General features: G+C 43.1%; 1 protein-coding gene across 2 annotated transcripts in view; it reads left to right on the plus strand.

Moving 5' to 3' along the window:
* Nucleotides 1–17,601, plus strand: part of LOC137631596 (proteasome activator complex subunit 4-like) — a 103,822-nt gene that overhangs the window by 68,673 nt on the left and 17,548 nt on the right. For both annotated transcript variants that reach the window (XM_068363464.1, XM_068363463.1), the window contains 5 exons: nt 7,905–8,095; nt 8,665–8,794; nt 9,402–9,541; nt 10,943–11,044; nt 11,682–11,877. In XM_068363464.1, coding sequence (XP_068219565.1) covers nt 7,905–8,095; nt 8,665–8,794; nt 9,402–9,541; nt 10,943–11,044; nt 11,682–11,877 — 759 coding nt within the window. The remainder of the gene's footprint in view (nt 1–7,904; nt 8,096–8,664; nt 8,795–9,401; nt 9,542–10,942; nt 11,045–11,681; nt 11,878–17,601) is intronic.

The following is a 17,601-nucleotide window of genomic DNA, read 5'->3' on the forward strand; positions in this document are numbered from 1 at the left end:
TAAAGTTATCAAAATATGCAAAAAAAAAATTTAAATAGCAGTTTTAAATATTTAACTTAGCCGGTGAATATATAATAGCTGCTGCTCAACGGCTCGACAGAAAACACACAAAAACTCGCGAGCGATCGCTATGAAGGTTGCGGGTGTGCCCACCAGCGCCAACTGTCGGCCAGATACCACACATGCATGTAAACAAGCCTTCAATTCTTCTCTGTCGACCTTGACGACAAGACGTATCAATACTCGCTGTATAACCTGGAGTTTTCTCAACATATTTGGTGAAGTACTTCATTTTGGTTTGAGCTTTCGCAGTGCAGGTGTTTTTCCTCAACTTAAACTCTTGAACTCTTTATTGGACAGATTTAATTGTTGATGACTTGGATTGTTTTTTTGACTTTCTTTGACTAATTCAAAATGGCTGACGCTTCACAAGCCCCTAGATTTCGTAAGTGTAATGCTAGGGAATGTAATAGGCGTCTTCCAAAGGCCTCTCTCGACCCACATACTGTGTGTTCTAATTGTCGGGGTAAAACCTGTCAATTAGGAGATCGGTGTGAGGAATGCGTGGGCCTTTCGGAATTCGATTGGCTCGAATACGACAAGTATTCTCGTAAGCTAGAGAGAGATAGGGTAAGGAGGAGTTCCTCTAGGTCAGTAGATTTTTCCTCTCCACATGCCCCTGATCCTAATCCTTCCCCTGTAGTGGTTGTACCTAACCCCCCTTCTGGCACTCAGGAACCATCAATGCAAGACATGTTACGTGCAATTCATGCCTTGGGTGAAAGAGTTGAAGCGTTAGCAACTGATCGTAATCAACTCATGGCTGACGTTAGAGAGCTTAAGTGTCAGAGTGCCACAGCGGAAAATAGTGGGAAAGTGATTAGTGCGCAAAGTGTTGTAAACAGTGTTGCGACCGAGGGTTCGTCTGTTCGTGCCTGTCGTTCACCTAGTCCGAGACCTCTTGTAAGCTCCCAAGCCCAGGGGAGAAGTAATGTCGTACGACTTATGGGTTCGAGAGGCCTTGATCAGCGAGCAGACGTTCCCTCTATGGTATCAGGCGTGTCTCACCAAGATCGCCCCTACCATAAGACGAGAGAGCCCATTTTCTCCTCGTCATCCGAAGGCTTTTCGCATAAGAAACCATGGAGCAAGGTTTCTAGGCCCTTTAAGCGAAAGTCGGTCCCTTCAGGACAGGTCCAGCGTCCTGGATGCAGTCATTGGGACAGTTCTGACCCGTTGCAGTCATCGGATGACTGCTCGCCGCCTAAGCAACAACGTTACACAGGCTTAGAGAGTCTTGCTGTAGGCAAGGTTGTGCCGTCTCAGACGTTAACCCCGTCGTTTACCGCACCCATTCCCGTTGATCCTAAATGGGTTATACTGCAAGACATGCAGTCTAAACTCGCCTCCCTTATGGAAGACTATTCTGCCGATAAGGTTCACGTTGATCCTCGCCGTTTATCTCATCGAGATCCTGGCCTTCAGCCGCCCAAACGAACCTTTGCTCGTCCTGTTGACGTTGGCGTAGCTAAGTCACGTCAGTCACGCTATGTAGAGCCTCACTCGATGCGGTCACGTGTTGACTTTCAGCCGCATTTGGACGTTAGGCCACTTCCTAATGCTCCTGTTGACGTTCAGGGCGTTCGCCAACCATCGGAGTTGACTTGTTTTGGCGCTGAGCGTCAACCACCGCAGTCTAGAGTTGTTTTGACTGCTCAGACTAGGCAGTCAAAACAGTCTCGAGTTGACGTCGAGCGTCCTCCCGCTCCTGTTGTTGTTGACAGTTCACAGACTGTTAAGCAGTTACATGACGTTGCGTCCTGGACTGCTACTAATGCACCAGTGCGTGTGGACTCTGCGTGTCAAGCATTGCCAACCCCTTTGCTTGTTACTCAGCAGTTGTCAGGAGGATCCTTCAGATGAGGACGTTGCTGACCCTCAGCATGATGATCATCCTTCGGATATAGACGAACCTAGATCAGTTCCTCCATCAATGGACTTTAAGAAAGTCATGTTAATTTTTAAGGAGTTGTTTCCCGATCACTTTGTCGCTGTTGCTCCTCGCTCGCCACCGTCTGAGTTTGCTCTAGGCTTACCTGCTAACATGCCAGCCTTTACAAAACTTGTGCTCTCTCGCTCTTCCAAGAGAGCTTTACGGCTTTTAGGCGACTGGTTGGAAACCAAGAGGAGTTTGGGGAAGACGGCATTTGCCTTCCCTCCGTCGAAACTCTCGTCTAGATCGAGCGTCTGGTATGCCACGGGAGAAGTTCTTGGCTTGGGAGTCCCTGCCTCTGCCCAGGGTGACTTCTCAAGCCTTGTAGACTCTCCCCGCTGCCTAGCCATGAGACGCTCGAAGATTAGTTGGTCCTCCTCGGACCTTGACCATCTGCTGAAAGGCATTTATAGAGCCTTTGAAGTTTTCAACTTCCTTGACTGGTCTTTGGGAGCCTTAAGTAGGAAAATCTCATCGGCTGATAGAGATGTCTCCTTACTGATTATGTCCTGTATGGATAAAGCCATCCGCGATGGTTCCAATGAGCTCTCCTCATCTTTTACGTCGGGAGTCTTAAAGAAGCGAGAGTCCCTTTGCTCTTTTCTTTCGGCAGGAGTTACTCCCTGTCAGAGATCTGAACTGCTCTTTGCTCCCTTATCAAAGTTTTTGTTCCCGCAACAATTGGTTAAGGACATAGCTTCTTCACTCGTGCAGAAGGACACCCATGACTTGGTGGCGTCCTCTGCTCGCAAAGGGACTCCTTCTACATCCTTTTCTGCTAGACCTAGGATAGACACTCCGGCGTCCAGATTTATTCCGCCCTTTCGTGGCAGAGCTCCCAGCAGGGGAAGTACTCGTGCCGAGGGAAAGAGAGGAAAGAAGAGAGGAGCCAAGTCCTCACGTGGTAGAGTCTGACTGCCCGCAGCCTCAGACAGCAGTAGGAGCCAGATTGAAGAACTTCTGGCAGGCCTGGGAGAAGAGGGGCGCAGACCAACAATCTGTGAGGTTGCTCAGAGAGGGGTACAATTCCATTTGTACGCAAACCTCCTCTAGCGACTTCCCCCATCGACCTCTCTCCCAGGTACCGAGAGGAGTCAAAGAGACAAGCCATGAACCTAGAAGTGTCTCTATTGCTAGAGAAGGGAGCGGTGGTGAAAGTCTCGGACCTTCAATCACCGGGGTTTTACAACCGTCTCTTCCTAGTACCGAAGAAGACAGGAGGTTGGAGACCGGTGCTAGACGTCAGTGCACTCAACGTCTTTGTTACGAAGACAAAGTTCACCATGGAGACCACGAAATCAGTCTTAGCAGCGGTCAGAAAGGGAGACTGGATGGTCTCTCTCGACCTAAGAGACGCGTGCTTCCACATCCCCATACACCCAGATTCCCAACCGTTTCTGAGGTTTGTTTTCAACAATGTGGTATACCAGTTTCGGGCCCTGTGCTTTGGCCTAAGTCCTGCTCCTCTCGTGTTTACGAGGCTCATGAGGAATGTAGCAAAATTCCTCCATTTATCGGGAATCCGAGCCTCCCTGTACTTGGACGACTGGCTTCTCAGAGCCTCGTCCAGTCATCGCTGTCTGCAGGATCTTCATTGGACATTGGATCTGACCAAGGAATTGGGACTTTTGGTCAACCTAGAAAAGTCCCAGCTGATTCCATCCCAAACTATACTGTATTTAGGGATGGAGATTCGCAGTCCAGTTTTTCGGGCTTTTCCGTCTGCCACCCGAATAGAGCAAGCCCTGCTCAAAGTCCAACTGATGTTGAAGAGAGAACGGTGTTCAGTCAGGAATTGGATGAGTCTAGTAGGAACTCTATCATCCCTGGAGCAGTTTGTCTCGCTAGGAAGGCTACACCTTCGACCTCTCCAGTTCCATCTAGCCTTTCACTGGAAAAAGGACAAGACACTAGAGACGGTCTCAATCCCGGTCTCCGAACCAGTAAAGGCATGCCTGAATTGGTGGAACGACAATATCAGTCTGAGAGAGGGACTTTCCCTAGCAGTTCAGAACCCAAACCACGTACTATTCTCAGACGCGTCGGATTTGGGTTGGGGTGCGACCCTGGACGGTCGGGAATGCTCAGGTCTGTGGACCTCAAGTCAGAGGAGCATGCACATCAACGGCAAGGAGCTTTTGGCAGTCCACCTGGCCTTGATGAACTTCGAGAGTCTCCTTCGAAACAAAGTGGTAGAGATCAACTCCGACAATACCACAGCCTTGGCATACATTTCCAAGCAAGGAGGCACCCACTCCCTGACGCTGTACGAGATTGCAAGGGACCTGCTCATTTGGTCAAGAGATCGAGGCATCTCCCTGTTAACGAGGTTTATCCAGGGCGACTTGAACGTCTTAGCAGACTGCCTCAGTCGGAGGGGTCAGGTAATTCCTACGGAATGGACCCTCCACAAGGACGTGTGCAAGAGTCTTTGGGCGACTTGGGGTCAACCCACCATAGACCTCTTTGCAACCTCGATGACCAAGAGACTTCCAATCTATTGCTCTCCAGTCCCAGACCCAGCAGCAATACACATAGATGCATTTCTTCTAGATTGGTCTCATCTGGACCTATATGCATTCCCACCATTCAAGATTGTCAACAAGGTACTGCAGAAGTTCGCCTCTCACGAAGGGACAAGGTTGACGTTGGTTGCTCCCCTCTGGCCCGCGAGAGAATGGTTCACCGAGGTACTTCGATGGCTGGTAGACTTTCCAAGGAGTCTTCCTCTAAGGGTAGATCTGTTACGTCAGCCCCACGTAAAGAATGTACACCAAAGCCTCCCCGCTCTTCGTCTGACTGCCTTCAGACTATCGAAAGACTCTAGAGCTCGAGGCTTTTCGAAGGAGGCAGCCAGTGCGATTGCAAGAGCGAGGAGAGCTTCTACCATTAGAGTATACCAGTCGAAGTGGGAAGTCTTCCGAGACTGGTGCAAGTCAGCATCTGTGTCCTCGTCCAGTACCTCTGTAGCCCAAATCGCTGATTTTCTCTTACACCTGAGAAAAGTTTGCTCCCTTTCAGCTACCACGATCAAGGGCTACAGGAGCATGTTGGCTTCGGTCTTTCGGCACAGAGGCTTAGATCTTTCCAACAATAAAGATCTACAAGATCTCCTTAAGTCTTTTGAAACCTCTAAGGAACGTCGTTTGGCAACTCCTGGATGGAACTTAGACGTGGTCCTAAGGTTCCTCATGTCAGACAGGTTTGAGCCATTACATTCAGCCACCCTGAAGGATCTCACTCTCAAGACACTTTTCCTAGTGTGCTTGGCCTCGGCTAAAAGAGTCAGTGAAATGCATGCCTTCAGTAAGAACATCGGCTTTTCTACAGAAAAAGCCACTTGTTCTCTTCAACTTGGTTTCCTGGCCAAAAATGAACTGCCTTCTCGCCCTTGGCCTAAATCTTTTGATATTCCTTGTTTATCAGAGATCGTAGGCAACGAACTGGAAAGAGTGTTATGTCCGGTTAGAGCTCTTAAGTTCTATTTAGCTCGTACTAAGTCATTACGAGGTAAATCTGAGGCATTATGGTGCTCAGTCAAGAAACCATCATTGCCTATGTCAAAGAATGCTTTGTCATATTTTATCAGATTTTTAATACGAGAAGCTCATTCCCACTTGAATGAGAAAGACCGATGTTTGCTTAAGGTTAAGACGCACGAAGTTAGAGCTATAGCAACCTCCGTGGCCTTCAAGCAAAATAGATCTCTGCAAAGTATCATGGACGCAACTTTTTGGAGAAGCAAGTCAGTGTTCGCGTCATTTTACTTAAAAGATGTCCAGACTCTTTACGAGGACTGCTACACACTGGGTCCATTCGTTGCAGCGAGTGCAGTAGTGGGTGAGGGTTCTACCACTACACTTCCCTAATTCCAATATCCTTTTTTAATCTGTCTCTTGAAATGTTTTTTAATATTGTTTTTTTGGGTTGTACGGAAGGCTAAGAAGCCTTTCGCATCCTGGTTGATTTGGCGGGTGGTCAAAGTCATTTCTTGAGAGCGCCCAGATTAGGGGTTTGATGAGGTCCTGTTGGTATGGGTTGCAACCCTTCATACTTCAGCTCCTGGGAGTCCTTCAGCATCCTAAGAGGATCGCTGGGCTTCGTGAGGAAGACAGACTTACAAGGCAGAGTAATCGTCGAAGTCAACTTCCTTACCAGGTACCTATATATTTGGGTTTTGTTATATTGATAACTGTCAAAAACTCTAAGCATATACGCTGTAAACTTAATTAACTCTGGTCTCTACCCACCGCCTTGGGTGTGAATCAGCTATTATATATTCACCGGCTAAGTTAAATATTTAAAAATAATATTTTAATTATAAAATAAATTTTTAAATATACTTACCCGGTGAATATATAAATTAAAGCAGTGCGCAGTGGTAGACAGGGCTACCAACTGGAGATCCCCTAATCATGACATGAAAATCCCAAAAATATGATCATAACGGAGTAAGCAATAAATATAATATCAATGCACAAATACATAAAAATAATTAATGAATTAAAAGCGAAATCACGTAAGTAAGGTTAGGCATGCAGAAAAAATATGGCGAGAGAGGGACTCGGGCGAGTAAAAAGGGAGGAGCATGACGCCATCAGGAGATGGAAAGCAGGGGTACCAACCTAGTTACTGAAGCGGTAGATCGAACAGTAAAAACAACAAAATACGCGAGAGTCCCACTCGAACCAAACGTAAAACTAGGTGGAGCGTAATAAAACAAAAGGTTTTACTAATAATAAGTGAGATGGTCGAAATTAAAGCTCCTAGAACTAGCGAAACAATCTCAATGGTGACGCTATCCACCAACATGCACGAATGCAGGCATACCAACATAACCTACTCCTGATGAAACGCTAACACCGATATCATAGGATAACATAAAATAAATGCTATATGAAAGCATAAAGTCGGTGTACTAAATGAATATTGCTATATGAAAGCATAAAGTCGGTGTACTAAATGAATATAAGGAAAAAACTCCTAAAGGATCGAACGAATATAAAAGACGGACGAACTAACGAGACAAAGGGCAGAGGCGAAAGAAAGAACGGGGACGCCGCTCATATATAAACACTTCTCAATAATAAAAACAAAGATGACACTGCCCAATCTCGTTAAAAACTCATGGATAAGGTACTTAACTTCGATGGGGTATCTTGGGAATCGGCCATCGAGAGAAAGTTGATGATAAATCCAATGAAACACACGAAATAAAAAACTTGGACTTATATCAAACAGGTGCTTGAAAGGAGTGATGGGCAAGCGTGGGTTGAGTTAGTAGTACTGGTCTGCGAGGCAGGGGAGGTTGAACGGCACCTCACTATTGGGGGATTTCGAAGAGGAGAAGTCTAAATGGTACGAGACCTCTGGTATTTCGCCCAAGTCTATACCGACACCATTAGGTGAGCGAGCTAGTTCAACCTAGCATTCCTTTACATTTTTTCTCTGGTAATATTAGCAGTTATATTCCTTTGAAATGGTGCTTAAGGAGCATTTCACTGCGCGGCACAGGGATTGAGCCCAGAAAATAAATTTTTAAATATACTTACCCGGTGAATATATAAATTAAAGGCCCTCCCTTCCTCCCCAATAGAGACGCAGCGGGACGAGAAGAATTGAAGGCTTGTTTACATGCATGTGTGGTATCTGGCCGACAGTTGGCGCTGGTGGGCACACCCGCAACCTTCATAGCGATCGCTCGCGAGTTTTTGTGTGTGTTTTCTGTCGAGCCGCTGAGCAGCAGCTATTATATATTCACCGGGTAAGTATATTCAAAAATTTATTTTATAATTAAAATATCATTTTTTTGCAAGGACGTACCAGTACGTCCATTGGGGTATAGGGATGAGTTTTGTGAAACGTACCAGTACTTCCATTGGGGGTAAAAGAGTTAATATTTTCCCCTCAGGTTTCAGATGGTGCTGTAACAGCAGCTAAAGCTGTGCTTGCATCAAAGAACCCAAGTCATTCAGAGTTGACTGTCAGTCCGGAGGCAATTGATGCAGCACGCAAACAGTTGGCAAAAACTGGTGATCACAATAATTACATGTACAATAACCTGATTGAAAAGATGTCCAAGCTTCTTGAGTCTGGGGTGCTGTAAGTATTAAAATTGTTAAAAGTACAGTATTTGGCTTTACTCTAGTGCAGTTAATGATATAGTTTCTTGATTAAACTGGTAAGATTGAAAACCCCCAAGGCCAGTCTCTTGGATATAATTTTCTTGTTCTTGCATCAACTATACAGTATGTTGTTTATGGTGATTTCTAGTCCTCTTTTATATCTCCGGTCCTATCCTTTCCATTCTACTTATCCAGCCTTGAAATGTTCCCACCCCATCTCACTCAGATCATGCTGATAATACTAGCTCATTGCATAAATTAGCTCTCAGGTTCTCCTTTGCCTACATTTTGTTACAGCTTCCAACGTTCTTTTGTAGCATGCTTCATTTTTACGTTAATCAGCAAGTGGCTTGGCGCTGATCCTTGTAGGAAACAAACTTATATCGCAAACGTTTTGATACTGATAACAACCTTCAAAGCTTTTTTAATTCACTCTGCCTTTGTGATGCTCATTTAATTATTTGTTCTTGCAATTGACAAAGCCTTTTTAATTTTTTATGCCCTTTATGAAATTATTATTGAGGAATTCTTTTTTTCTCGTCTTAGGCACTGGCGTTGTCATAATTTGACCCTCAATCTTTTGGGCTGTCTCATCCGTCCAGATGTGACCTATCCAGCCTGTGGTGTCCGAGCAATAACTACAAACTTAATCCATGATAATATTAGAATAAGAGAAGTAAGTGTGAGATTTGATTTGAAATGTTCCCAGGTGCATTCATATCCAGTGCTTTTAGGGTGAAGATTCTTATAAAAGCATAGCACTTTTAGGTGAAGAAATTATCAAGTTGGAACAGTACATAATGTTTTGTATAATTTCTTTGCTTTATTTTTAAACTTTAATATTTTTTTTTAAAAAGAAAGTATCTAAGACACATTATAGTGAGGTCATCAAGTTTTCCATTTCTGCACCCGCCAAATTTTGTTTATATTAAGTGTCCTTCCTACCATCACAAGTATTTATCACGGCATAGTATTTAGGTGAGATTATGGCATGGTGGTTTATGATTTGGTTCAATTCTCAATATTCTGTTTAACCAGTTTGTATTAAATATTTATTAAGAAATGAAGAAAATTGGGAACAATTAGATATCTTGATCATAATACATAACCTAAAATTGTTAATGGTTTCAATTCGTTCATTTTTGAGAAAGTTGTTTTCCTTCTTTTCGAAGATGAGCAAATATAGCCAAGACTGAAATTTTTATTATTACAATAATATTGTGTTATTTTTGAGTTTACCTCAACTTAAAGTTTTAATTTAACATGATTTGCTGTCTTTTCAGACTTGTCTATTCTATATGCCATGGATTTTCAAAAATCAAAAGAGAAAACATTTGAAAATACGAATAGACCCCTTTGCTATTGGTGGATCCAAACCAGTTCCAGGAAAACTGCTTCCTGGAGATTCAAGACCAGATAATGAGTAAGTTTTAATTTTAGCTGTGCGTTAACACTTTTACCCCCAAAGGACGTACTGGTACGTTTCACAAAAGCCATCCCTCTACCCCCATGGACGTACCGGTACGTCCTTGCAAAAAAATGCTATAAAATTTTTTTTTCATATTTTTGATAATTTTTTGAGAAAATTCAGGCATTTTCCAAGAGAATGAGACCAACCTGACCTCTCTATGACAAAAATTAAGGCTGTTAGAGCAATTTTAAAAAATATACTGCAAAATGTGCTGGGAAAAAAATAACCCCCTGGGGGTTAAGGGTTGGAAATTTCCAAATAGCCTGGGGGTAAAAGGGTTAATAATGGTCGATTGCTGACGGCAATGTACTGGAAACTTTGTGTGATGGCTGAAGTTTCTAATAGCTATGGTGTCCTTAGGCTATAAAGTAGGCATATCCCAAAGACTAAAACTTTTTGGGAAAAAGAAACTGAAAATTTTGTAGGTGTGGTAGCAGCAGGACAAATCACAATATATAAGAAAATATTTGAAAAGGGATTTTTATTGGTACCTGGATCAGTTGAGAATTCAGGAAGAAAGTTCACAGGACAGAAGAGAGTTTGAGAGTTCTTTACACACCTAACTCTTAAAGAAAGAATTTTAATATTGTTTATTTTCACTTTGATTTTTGTTGATTGTGTTGTTAGTGAAAGTTATGGTTTCTTTTTAAAGGTTAATATTGTACAAAATTAATGTGTTCCGGGGGGGCTTTCGTATCGGGATTTTTTTGTATAATGAAATTATTATTATTGTTATTATTATTATTATTATTATTACTTGCTAAGCTATAACCATAGTTGGAAAAGCAGGATGCTATAAGCCCAAGGGCCCTAACGGGGAAAATAGCCAGGTGAGGAAAGGAAACAAGGAAAAATAAAATGAAATGGAATGAAATAGAGCCAAATACATTCGGGTCATTCAAGACACCTGACTAAACACGCAAATTTTGTTTCGTATCCTGAGTATTTTTTCGTAATAGGCAAAAAAATCTTTCTTAGTAAATCGAGTTTTTCGCATACAGAAACTTTCATGTCTAGAGGTTTCACTGTATATCAGAGTATTCTTTTCAGTTTTAGAGCCATTTCAATTACTATTAAAGTAAAATTTGGATATTCCTTAATAACGTTTCATATTGTTTTGAAAAGGAATCATCTTCTGATTGCTGTTGCCTGGTAAATCTGTCTGTAAATGGCAGTAGAAATGGGCCCATGGAAAATTAACTTCAGTATTTTGAATTGAATAAATAATGAAAAGTTCTCTTATCATTAAGTATCTTGTAAATAAAAAATTTTCCATCAAGCATCTTGTATAAAAAATTATCAAAAATTATCATCTGCTGAAAGAGTATTTAACCAACATTTTATTCTTTACAGGTGGTTGCAGTATGATAGCAGTAGGAAGATTAAAACCGAAGAGCAATGGGAGGAGACTCGTTATGTAGAGAAGACATACTTCGGGTGGTATACTTGGCCTAGGTATGGTATTTTGAAGCGTTTATGTTCTTTATCCATGGTTGATGAGAAAGTTGGCAAAATTTTTCTTTCAAGTGATTTAGTTTTATTATGTCTGCAAACTGTAAATATGTTTAGATGAAAAAGAGTATCACAAAGTTTTTGCCTAATTGTCTTTCATTAATTATAAAAGGTAGACGTTTTATAACCCACATAAAGATAAACTGTGTACGAGATATAAAAAAATTCAAAGTACATACATACATATACCAAGGCACTTTCCCCAATTTTGGGAGGTAGCCGACATCAACAAATGAAACAAAAACAAAAACAAAAAAAGGGGACCTCTACTCTCTACGTTACTCCCAGCCTAACAAGGGACTCAACCGAGTTCAGCTGGTACTGCTAGGGTGCCACAGCCCACCCTCCCCCGTTATCCACCACAGATGAAGCTTCATAATGCTGAATCCCCTACTTCTGCTACCTGAAGCTTCATCTGTGGTGGATTACGGGGGAGGATGGGCTGTGGCACCCAAATTCAAAGTATTCGTGATAAATATACCTCCAAAAGAATGTCGACCAAGATACTACCCTGCATTTTCTACATGAGGAAATTTTGTAAAGTGTATTGATTAAGAACATTCTCATTTTCTTTTTTCAGAGAGATGATGGTCTATGCTCCTCCAACCAAGCAGCCTCCCTTAGACAGAAAAAGGGAAGAGTTGAAGGAAGAGGAATGTGTGATATATGATTTCTTCTCGTCGGAAGGCTGTGTTGACAAACTGGTTTCCTTTCTGTCTCTTGAGGAGAATAAAGAACGCGATAGTTTCAACAATCGTCGGTACTGGTTGTTTAAGGTCTGTTTTCATTTTTTCTTTTGTGTAAAGATTTTAATTTCAGATGTCTTATAAATTCTACTTGATCTTTTTTCTTATATAATGTCCCCAACTTACAAATAGTTGATTTACAAATAATCAGAGATACAAACACAAATCAAACTGAAAATAACACAATTAAGATAAAGAAGTACTTTAATAAAACAATATTATATAATTTCAAACAGTTAACAAAATGACAAATATAAAAATCTGATATCTATTTTATATGAAACCTGACCATTTGTGGACTTTTGTACCTGGAAATCATAAGCATGGGATTCAGGTTAGGCCTACCCTAAGCCAAAATTTAACAAAATTTGATTTACAAACAATTTTGCTTACAAAAAGCTTCTTGGAACCTATTAAGTTAGTAAGTTAAGGACCTTCTACACTGAAAAGAATTTAATTTTAACATGCTCAAGATTACTTGTTTGACAAGCGGCTACTGTTAACAGATCGACTTTAACTCAATTTTACTTTTTAAAAGTAAGGAAAATGTAGGGAAAAGGAAAGGAATTTTGATTATAAAATTTGTTTTTTCAATATTAATCTTACCCGATAATCATGTAGCTGTCAACTCTGTTGCCGACAGAAATCTATGGTCGGGATACGCCAGCGATCGCTATACAGGTGGGGGTGAACACCACAGCGCCATCTGTGGTCAGGTACTCCAGTACTTCTTGTCAACACCACCTCAATTTTTCCTCTGTCGTGCCTCCGGCTAGACCTACATGGATACGCTGTTGATTCTGGAGTTATTGCTCACGATTTGGTGATGTATTTGCTCTAGAGTTTAGCCTTCGCTATTCAGGAAGCTATATCATTAGCTTAGCAAGTTTTTGGAATTAATTTGATTTAATTTTTGATTTAATTTTGGTACGAAGAGAGTATGAACTCTCTTTCACTTTTAAATGGCCGACCCTTCCCTTAGACGGAAGTGTTGGTGTCGAAGAGAGTATAGACTCTCTTAATTTTGCTTAACAAAGTTATAGATTTATTTTATATCTCTCCGCCTTTTATAGGCCTCTTTGATTAACTTCCTTTTATTATAAACTTATTAAAATTAATTTTTATATTTGTTTATATTCGACCTTTCCTAATAGTAGGCGGTCTTTTCTTGGAACCGAAGTTAATTAACATTGAGCCCGTCATTTCGTTTTTACCTGTTAACATATTATGCTATTTTAATGTTTTTGAAAGAATTTCTTTGATAGTCTTGTACTGTTTTCAAAGTTGAACTAACGTTTTGTTTTGTCTCTGCAGTTGTTGACGTTCAGAACGTTCAACTTGCGCTCTATCGTTACGATAGAGAGAGAGTCTATCACGGTGTCACGTTGCAGTAAGAGTAAACCGATTCTAGCGTTTTGTTCATTCTTTCTTAGCTTAAATGGTTTTAATTCTAATAAAGGAACTTTTTATTTGGGAAACCTTTCAGTTTTTTTCCTTTAACAATAATATGTTTTAACGATATATATAATTGGGCTCTTCTCTCAGGTGCTAAGTCAAGAGAGAGAGAGAGAGAGATAGAGACGGAGGGAGAGAGAGGAGGATAAACGTTTCGTTCAAGCGGGTAACGTTGTTATCGTTTTTGCTCTTCTCCCTAGTCTCTTTAGGGGAAGAAGGTAAACGTTTCTAGAGTTTTATTCTTGTTCTCAGGCTTTATGCGGTGAGAGATTTTAAACGTAGTTTATTTGATCTAGTGTTTAGTCTCTTTTCCAGCCACTGAATTATTTATCTTTCATTATGTTTTTCTGTTACATTGTAATACTGTTTTCGCAATTACTAACTTTTACTGAAGGATAGAATTGCGTGTTTCAGGTACAAACCACTTAAAGTTTCGAGTTCAGTGAAATAAGTGCAAACAGAAAATCAAAAGTGATAAAGTGATAAGCGCATAGTGTTACAGTGTTGCGTTCGAGGGTTCGTCTGTTCGTGCCAGTTGTTCGCGTTCGTCTGTTCGTGCCAGTTGTTCGCCTAGTCTGGGACCTCTTACAAGCTCCCAAGCCCAGGGGAGAAGTAATGTCGAAGGACTTATGGGTTCAGCAGGCCTTGATCGACGAACAGACGTTTCCCTCCGTGGTTTCGGGTGTAACCAACTCACGTAGCCGACGTGATCACCCCACCCACACAAAGACGAGAGAGCCCATTTATTCCTCGTCTGCGGAAGAGGTTTCTCGCAGAAACCATAGACCAAATCTTGCAGCTTTTAAGTGCAAGTCGGTCCCTTCCGCGCAAGTCCAACTCCTAGGTGGTGCCATTAGCACTGGGTCAGTTCGGACTTGCTGCAGTACGACAACTGCACACCTCCCAGAGAGGCAAGGTGGTATCGCAACAGACAGTAACTCCATCTGTTGCCGCACCAGCTGTTTTAGACCCTCAGTTTCAACGGACAGTAGCTCCGTTTGTTGTTGAGGCAGGAGCCTTATCTTTCTTAAACTCTAGTGGTCTATGCTGCTGACAATGCAGTCTCAGCTTGCGGTGTTGATGCAGGAGTTTCAGGCAGAGAAGGTTAACACACCTCCTCCTGCGAGCGCTCCTCCACCTCTACGCAGTCCAGCCTGCCAGACGTATGATGTTGAGGTTCCTCAAACTACCTCCATGCGTGAGCTGCCGCATTGGGAGTTGCCAGATACCAGCGCTATGCAGCAACCTCTTGCGTTGCGGCAACCTCCACCATCCTTGAGGCAGCAACCTCAACTCTTGCGCAGTGGCGATTCTAGGACTCTGAAAGTGGGGGGGCCACTTCAGGGCCAATATAAATTTTGGGGGGGCATTTATTGTTGGTGGCTAGGTGGCACTCTGAAGACAATATTATGTCATTAATGAAATAACAAATGACAATAATAACACCTCATTACTTTCATAACTTGCATTTGTAAAACATATACATGTATGCCTACACAAACATTATGATAATGGAGGTTATTCGTATTACTTAAAAAAAATATATATGTATTTCTTGCAATATATTTTTAACAAAATCGCAAAAATATGGCAAAATATCTTCAAAACAAAAATGAATCATGAGTTATGAATGTAATGTAAATATTATGTTGATATTAAAACCCCATGCAAGCATGCATGAAGTAATGCAGTGTTGCCAACAGGGCGAGTTTCCCTTTCCTGAGGTGAAGTACCTCAACGCATGCGGCATAAGCCTCATCCCTTGCAGCTTGAGCCTCATCCCATGCAGCATGAGTCTCATACCATGCAGCATGAGCCTCATCCCATGCAGCATGAGCCTCATCCCATGCAGCATAAGCCGCACGCCATGCAACATGCTCTGCTTACCTTACAGCATGCTCTACATACAGCATGCTCTGCATACCTTACCGCATGCTTCTCAGTCACACATCTTTGGTTGTTGCCAACTCACTAGACTGTCAAGCAGTTTCATAACGTTGCCTTCTAGTCTGCTGCTTTTGCACCAGTGAAACCCTCACTGAGAGAACTTAGCTTTTCTCGGATATGGTTCCTGTAGATGAGAAAGTGCTATTCTCCCTCCTTCTGATTTTCCCTTGAGGACTCTGTCATTTGGAGAGGAGCCTTTAGCTGCTTAGCCTCCTATGGACTTTTATTTAAGCATAGCATGCTTCCAGGGAGGGTAATGGTTCCACTTCAGTCGCTAACCCCGTCTGTTACCACACCTGCTCCCATAGACCTTGAGCTGTGTTGCAAGACATGCACAGTCCAAGCTTAGTCCTTGTTAGAGGATTTTTTGTTTACGGAGTCAGTGTGTCACTGGGAAGACGTTCAACAACCAGCAGAAGTGACTTGTTGTGACGCAGTGCGGCAACCTCAGCAACCCGATAAGGAGTTGTCTGTACGACCCAGACAGTCTAGACAGCTTCGGGTTGTCACTGTACTTCCTCGCTTCCCCATGGTTGACAGTTCACAGACTGTGCAGCAGTACCATGATCTTGTGTCCGGCTCCGTCAGACGACTAGCTTTTAAGAGCTCCCACAGTCGTCGCTGTCTGGAGATTCTCAGATGGACTATGGATCTGACCAAGGAACTGGGCCTCCTGGTCAATTTTGAGGAGTCCCAGCTCGTCCCATCCCAGACCATTGTCTACCTGGGTATGGATCTTCAGAGTCGAGCTTTTCGGGCTTTTCCGTCGGCCCCAAAGATATACTAAGCCCTAGATTGCATCCAGAGCATGCTGAGAAGGAACCGATGCTCAGTCAGGTAGTGGATGAGTCTAACAGGGACACTTTCATCGCTGGCCCTGTTCATCGAGTTAGGGAGACCCCACCTCCCCCCCTTCAGTATCATCTAGCGGCTCACTGGATAAAGGACATGACGCTAGAGACGATCTCAGTTCCTGTTTCCGAAGAGAGGAGGTCTACTCTCACGTGGTGAAAGAACAGCTTTCTTCTCAAGGAAGTCTACCTTTGGCTGTTCAGAAACCCGACCGCCGTCTCTTCTCTGACGCATCAGACACGGGCTGGGGTGCGACTTTGGACGGACAGGAATGCTCGGGAACATGGAATCAGGAGCTAAGGACACTTCACATCTATTGCAAGGAGCTGTTGGCGGTTCATCTGGCCTTGATAAACTTCAAGTCCCTCCAGCTTAACAAGGTGGTGGAGGTGGACTCTGACAACACCACAGCCTTGGCTTACATCTCCAAGCAGGGAGGGACTCATTCGTGGAAGTTGTTCTAGATCGCAAGGGACCTCCTCATCTAGTTAAAAGATCGAAAGCTCACGCTGGTAACGAGGTTCATTCAGGGCGATATGAATGTCATGGCAGATCGCCTTAGCCGGAAGGGTCAGGTCATCCCCACAGAGTGGACCCTTCACAAGAATGTTTGCAGCAGACTTTGGGCCCTGTGGGGTCAGCCAACCATAGATCTGTTCGCTACCTCGATAACCTAGAGGCTCCCGTTGTATTGTTCTCCGATTCCAGACCCAGCAGCAGTTCACGTGGATGCTTTTCTGCTGGATTGGTCCCATCTCGACCTGTATGCATTCCCGCCGTTCAAGATTGTCAACAGGGTACTTCAGAAGTTCTCCTCTCGCAAAGGGACACGGCTGACGTTGGTTGGCTCCGCTCTGGCCCGCGAGAGAATGGTTCATAGAGGTACTGCAATGGCTGGTCGACATTCCCAGGACTCTTCCTCTAGGAGTGGACCTTCTTCGTCTACCTCACGTAAAGAAGGTACATCCAAACCTCCACGCTCTTCGTCTGACTGCCTTCAGACTTTCGAAAGACTCTCAAGAGCTAGGGGCTTTTCGAAGGAGGCAGCCAGAGCGATTGCCAGAGCAAGGAGAACATCCACTCTCAGAATCTATCAGTCTCAAGGGGAAGTCTTCCGTAGCTGGTACAAGACCAATGCAGTTTCCTCAACCAGTACCACTGTAACCCAGATTGCTGACTTCCTGTTACATCTAAGGAACGTAAGATCCCTTTCAGCTCCTACGATTAAGGGTTACAGAAGTATGTTGGCAGCGGTTTTCCGCCACAGAGGCTTGGATCTTTCCACCAACAAAGATCTACAGGACCTCCTTAGGTCTTTTAAGACCTCAAAGGAACGTCGGTTGTCCACTCCAGGCTGGAATCTAGACGTGGTCCTAAGGTTCCTTATGTCATCAAGATTTGAACCTCTCCAATCAGCCTCTTTTAAGGACCTCACATTAAAAACTCTTTTCCTCGTGTTCTTGACAACAGCTAAAAGAGTAAGTGAGATCCACGCCTTCA

Source organism: Palaemon carinicauda, chromosome 40 (genome assembly GCF_036898095.1).
Source record: "Palaemon carinicauda isolate YSFRI2023 chromosome 40, ASM3689809v2, whole genome shotgun sequence".
In the NCBI taxonomy this organism is placed as follows: domain Eukaryota; kingdom Metazoa; phylum Arthropoda; class Malacostraca; order Decapoda; family Palaemonidae; genus Palaemon; species Palaemon carinicauda.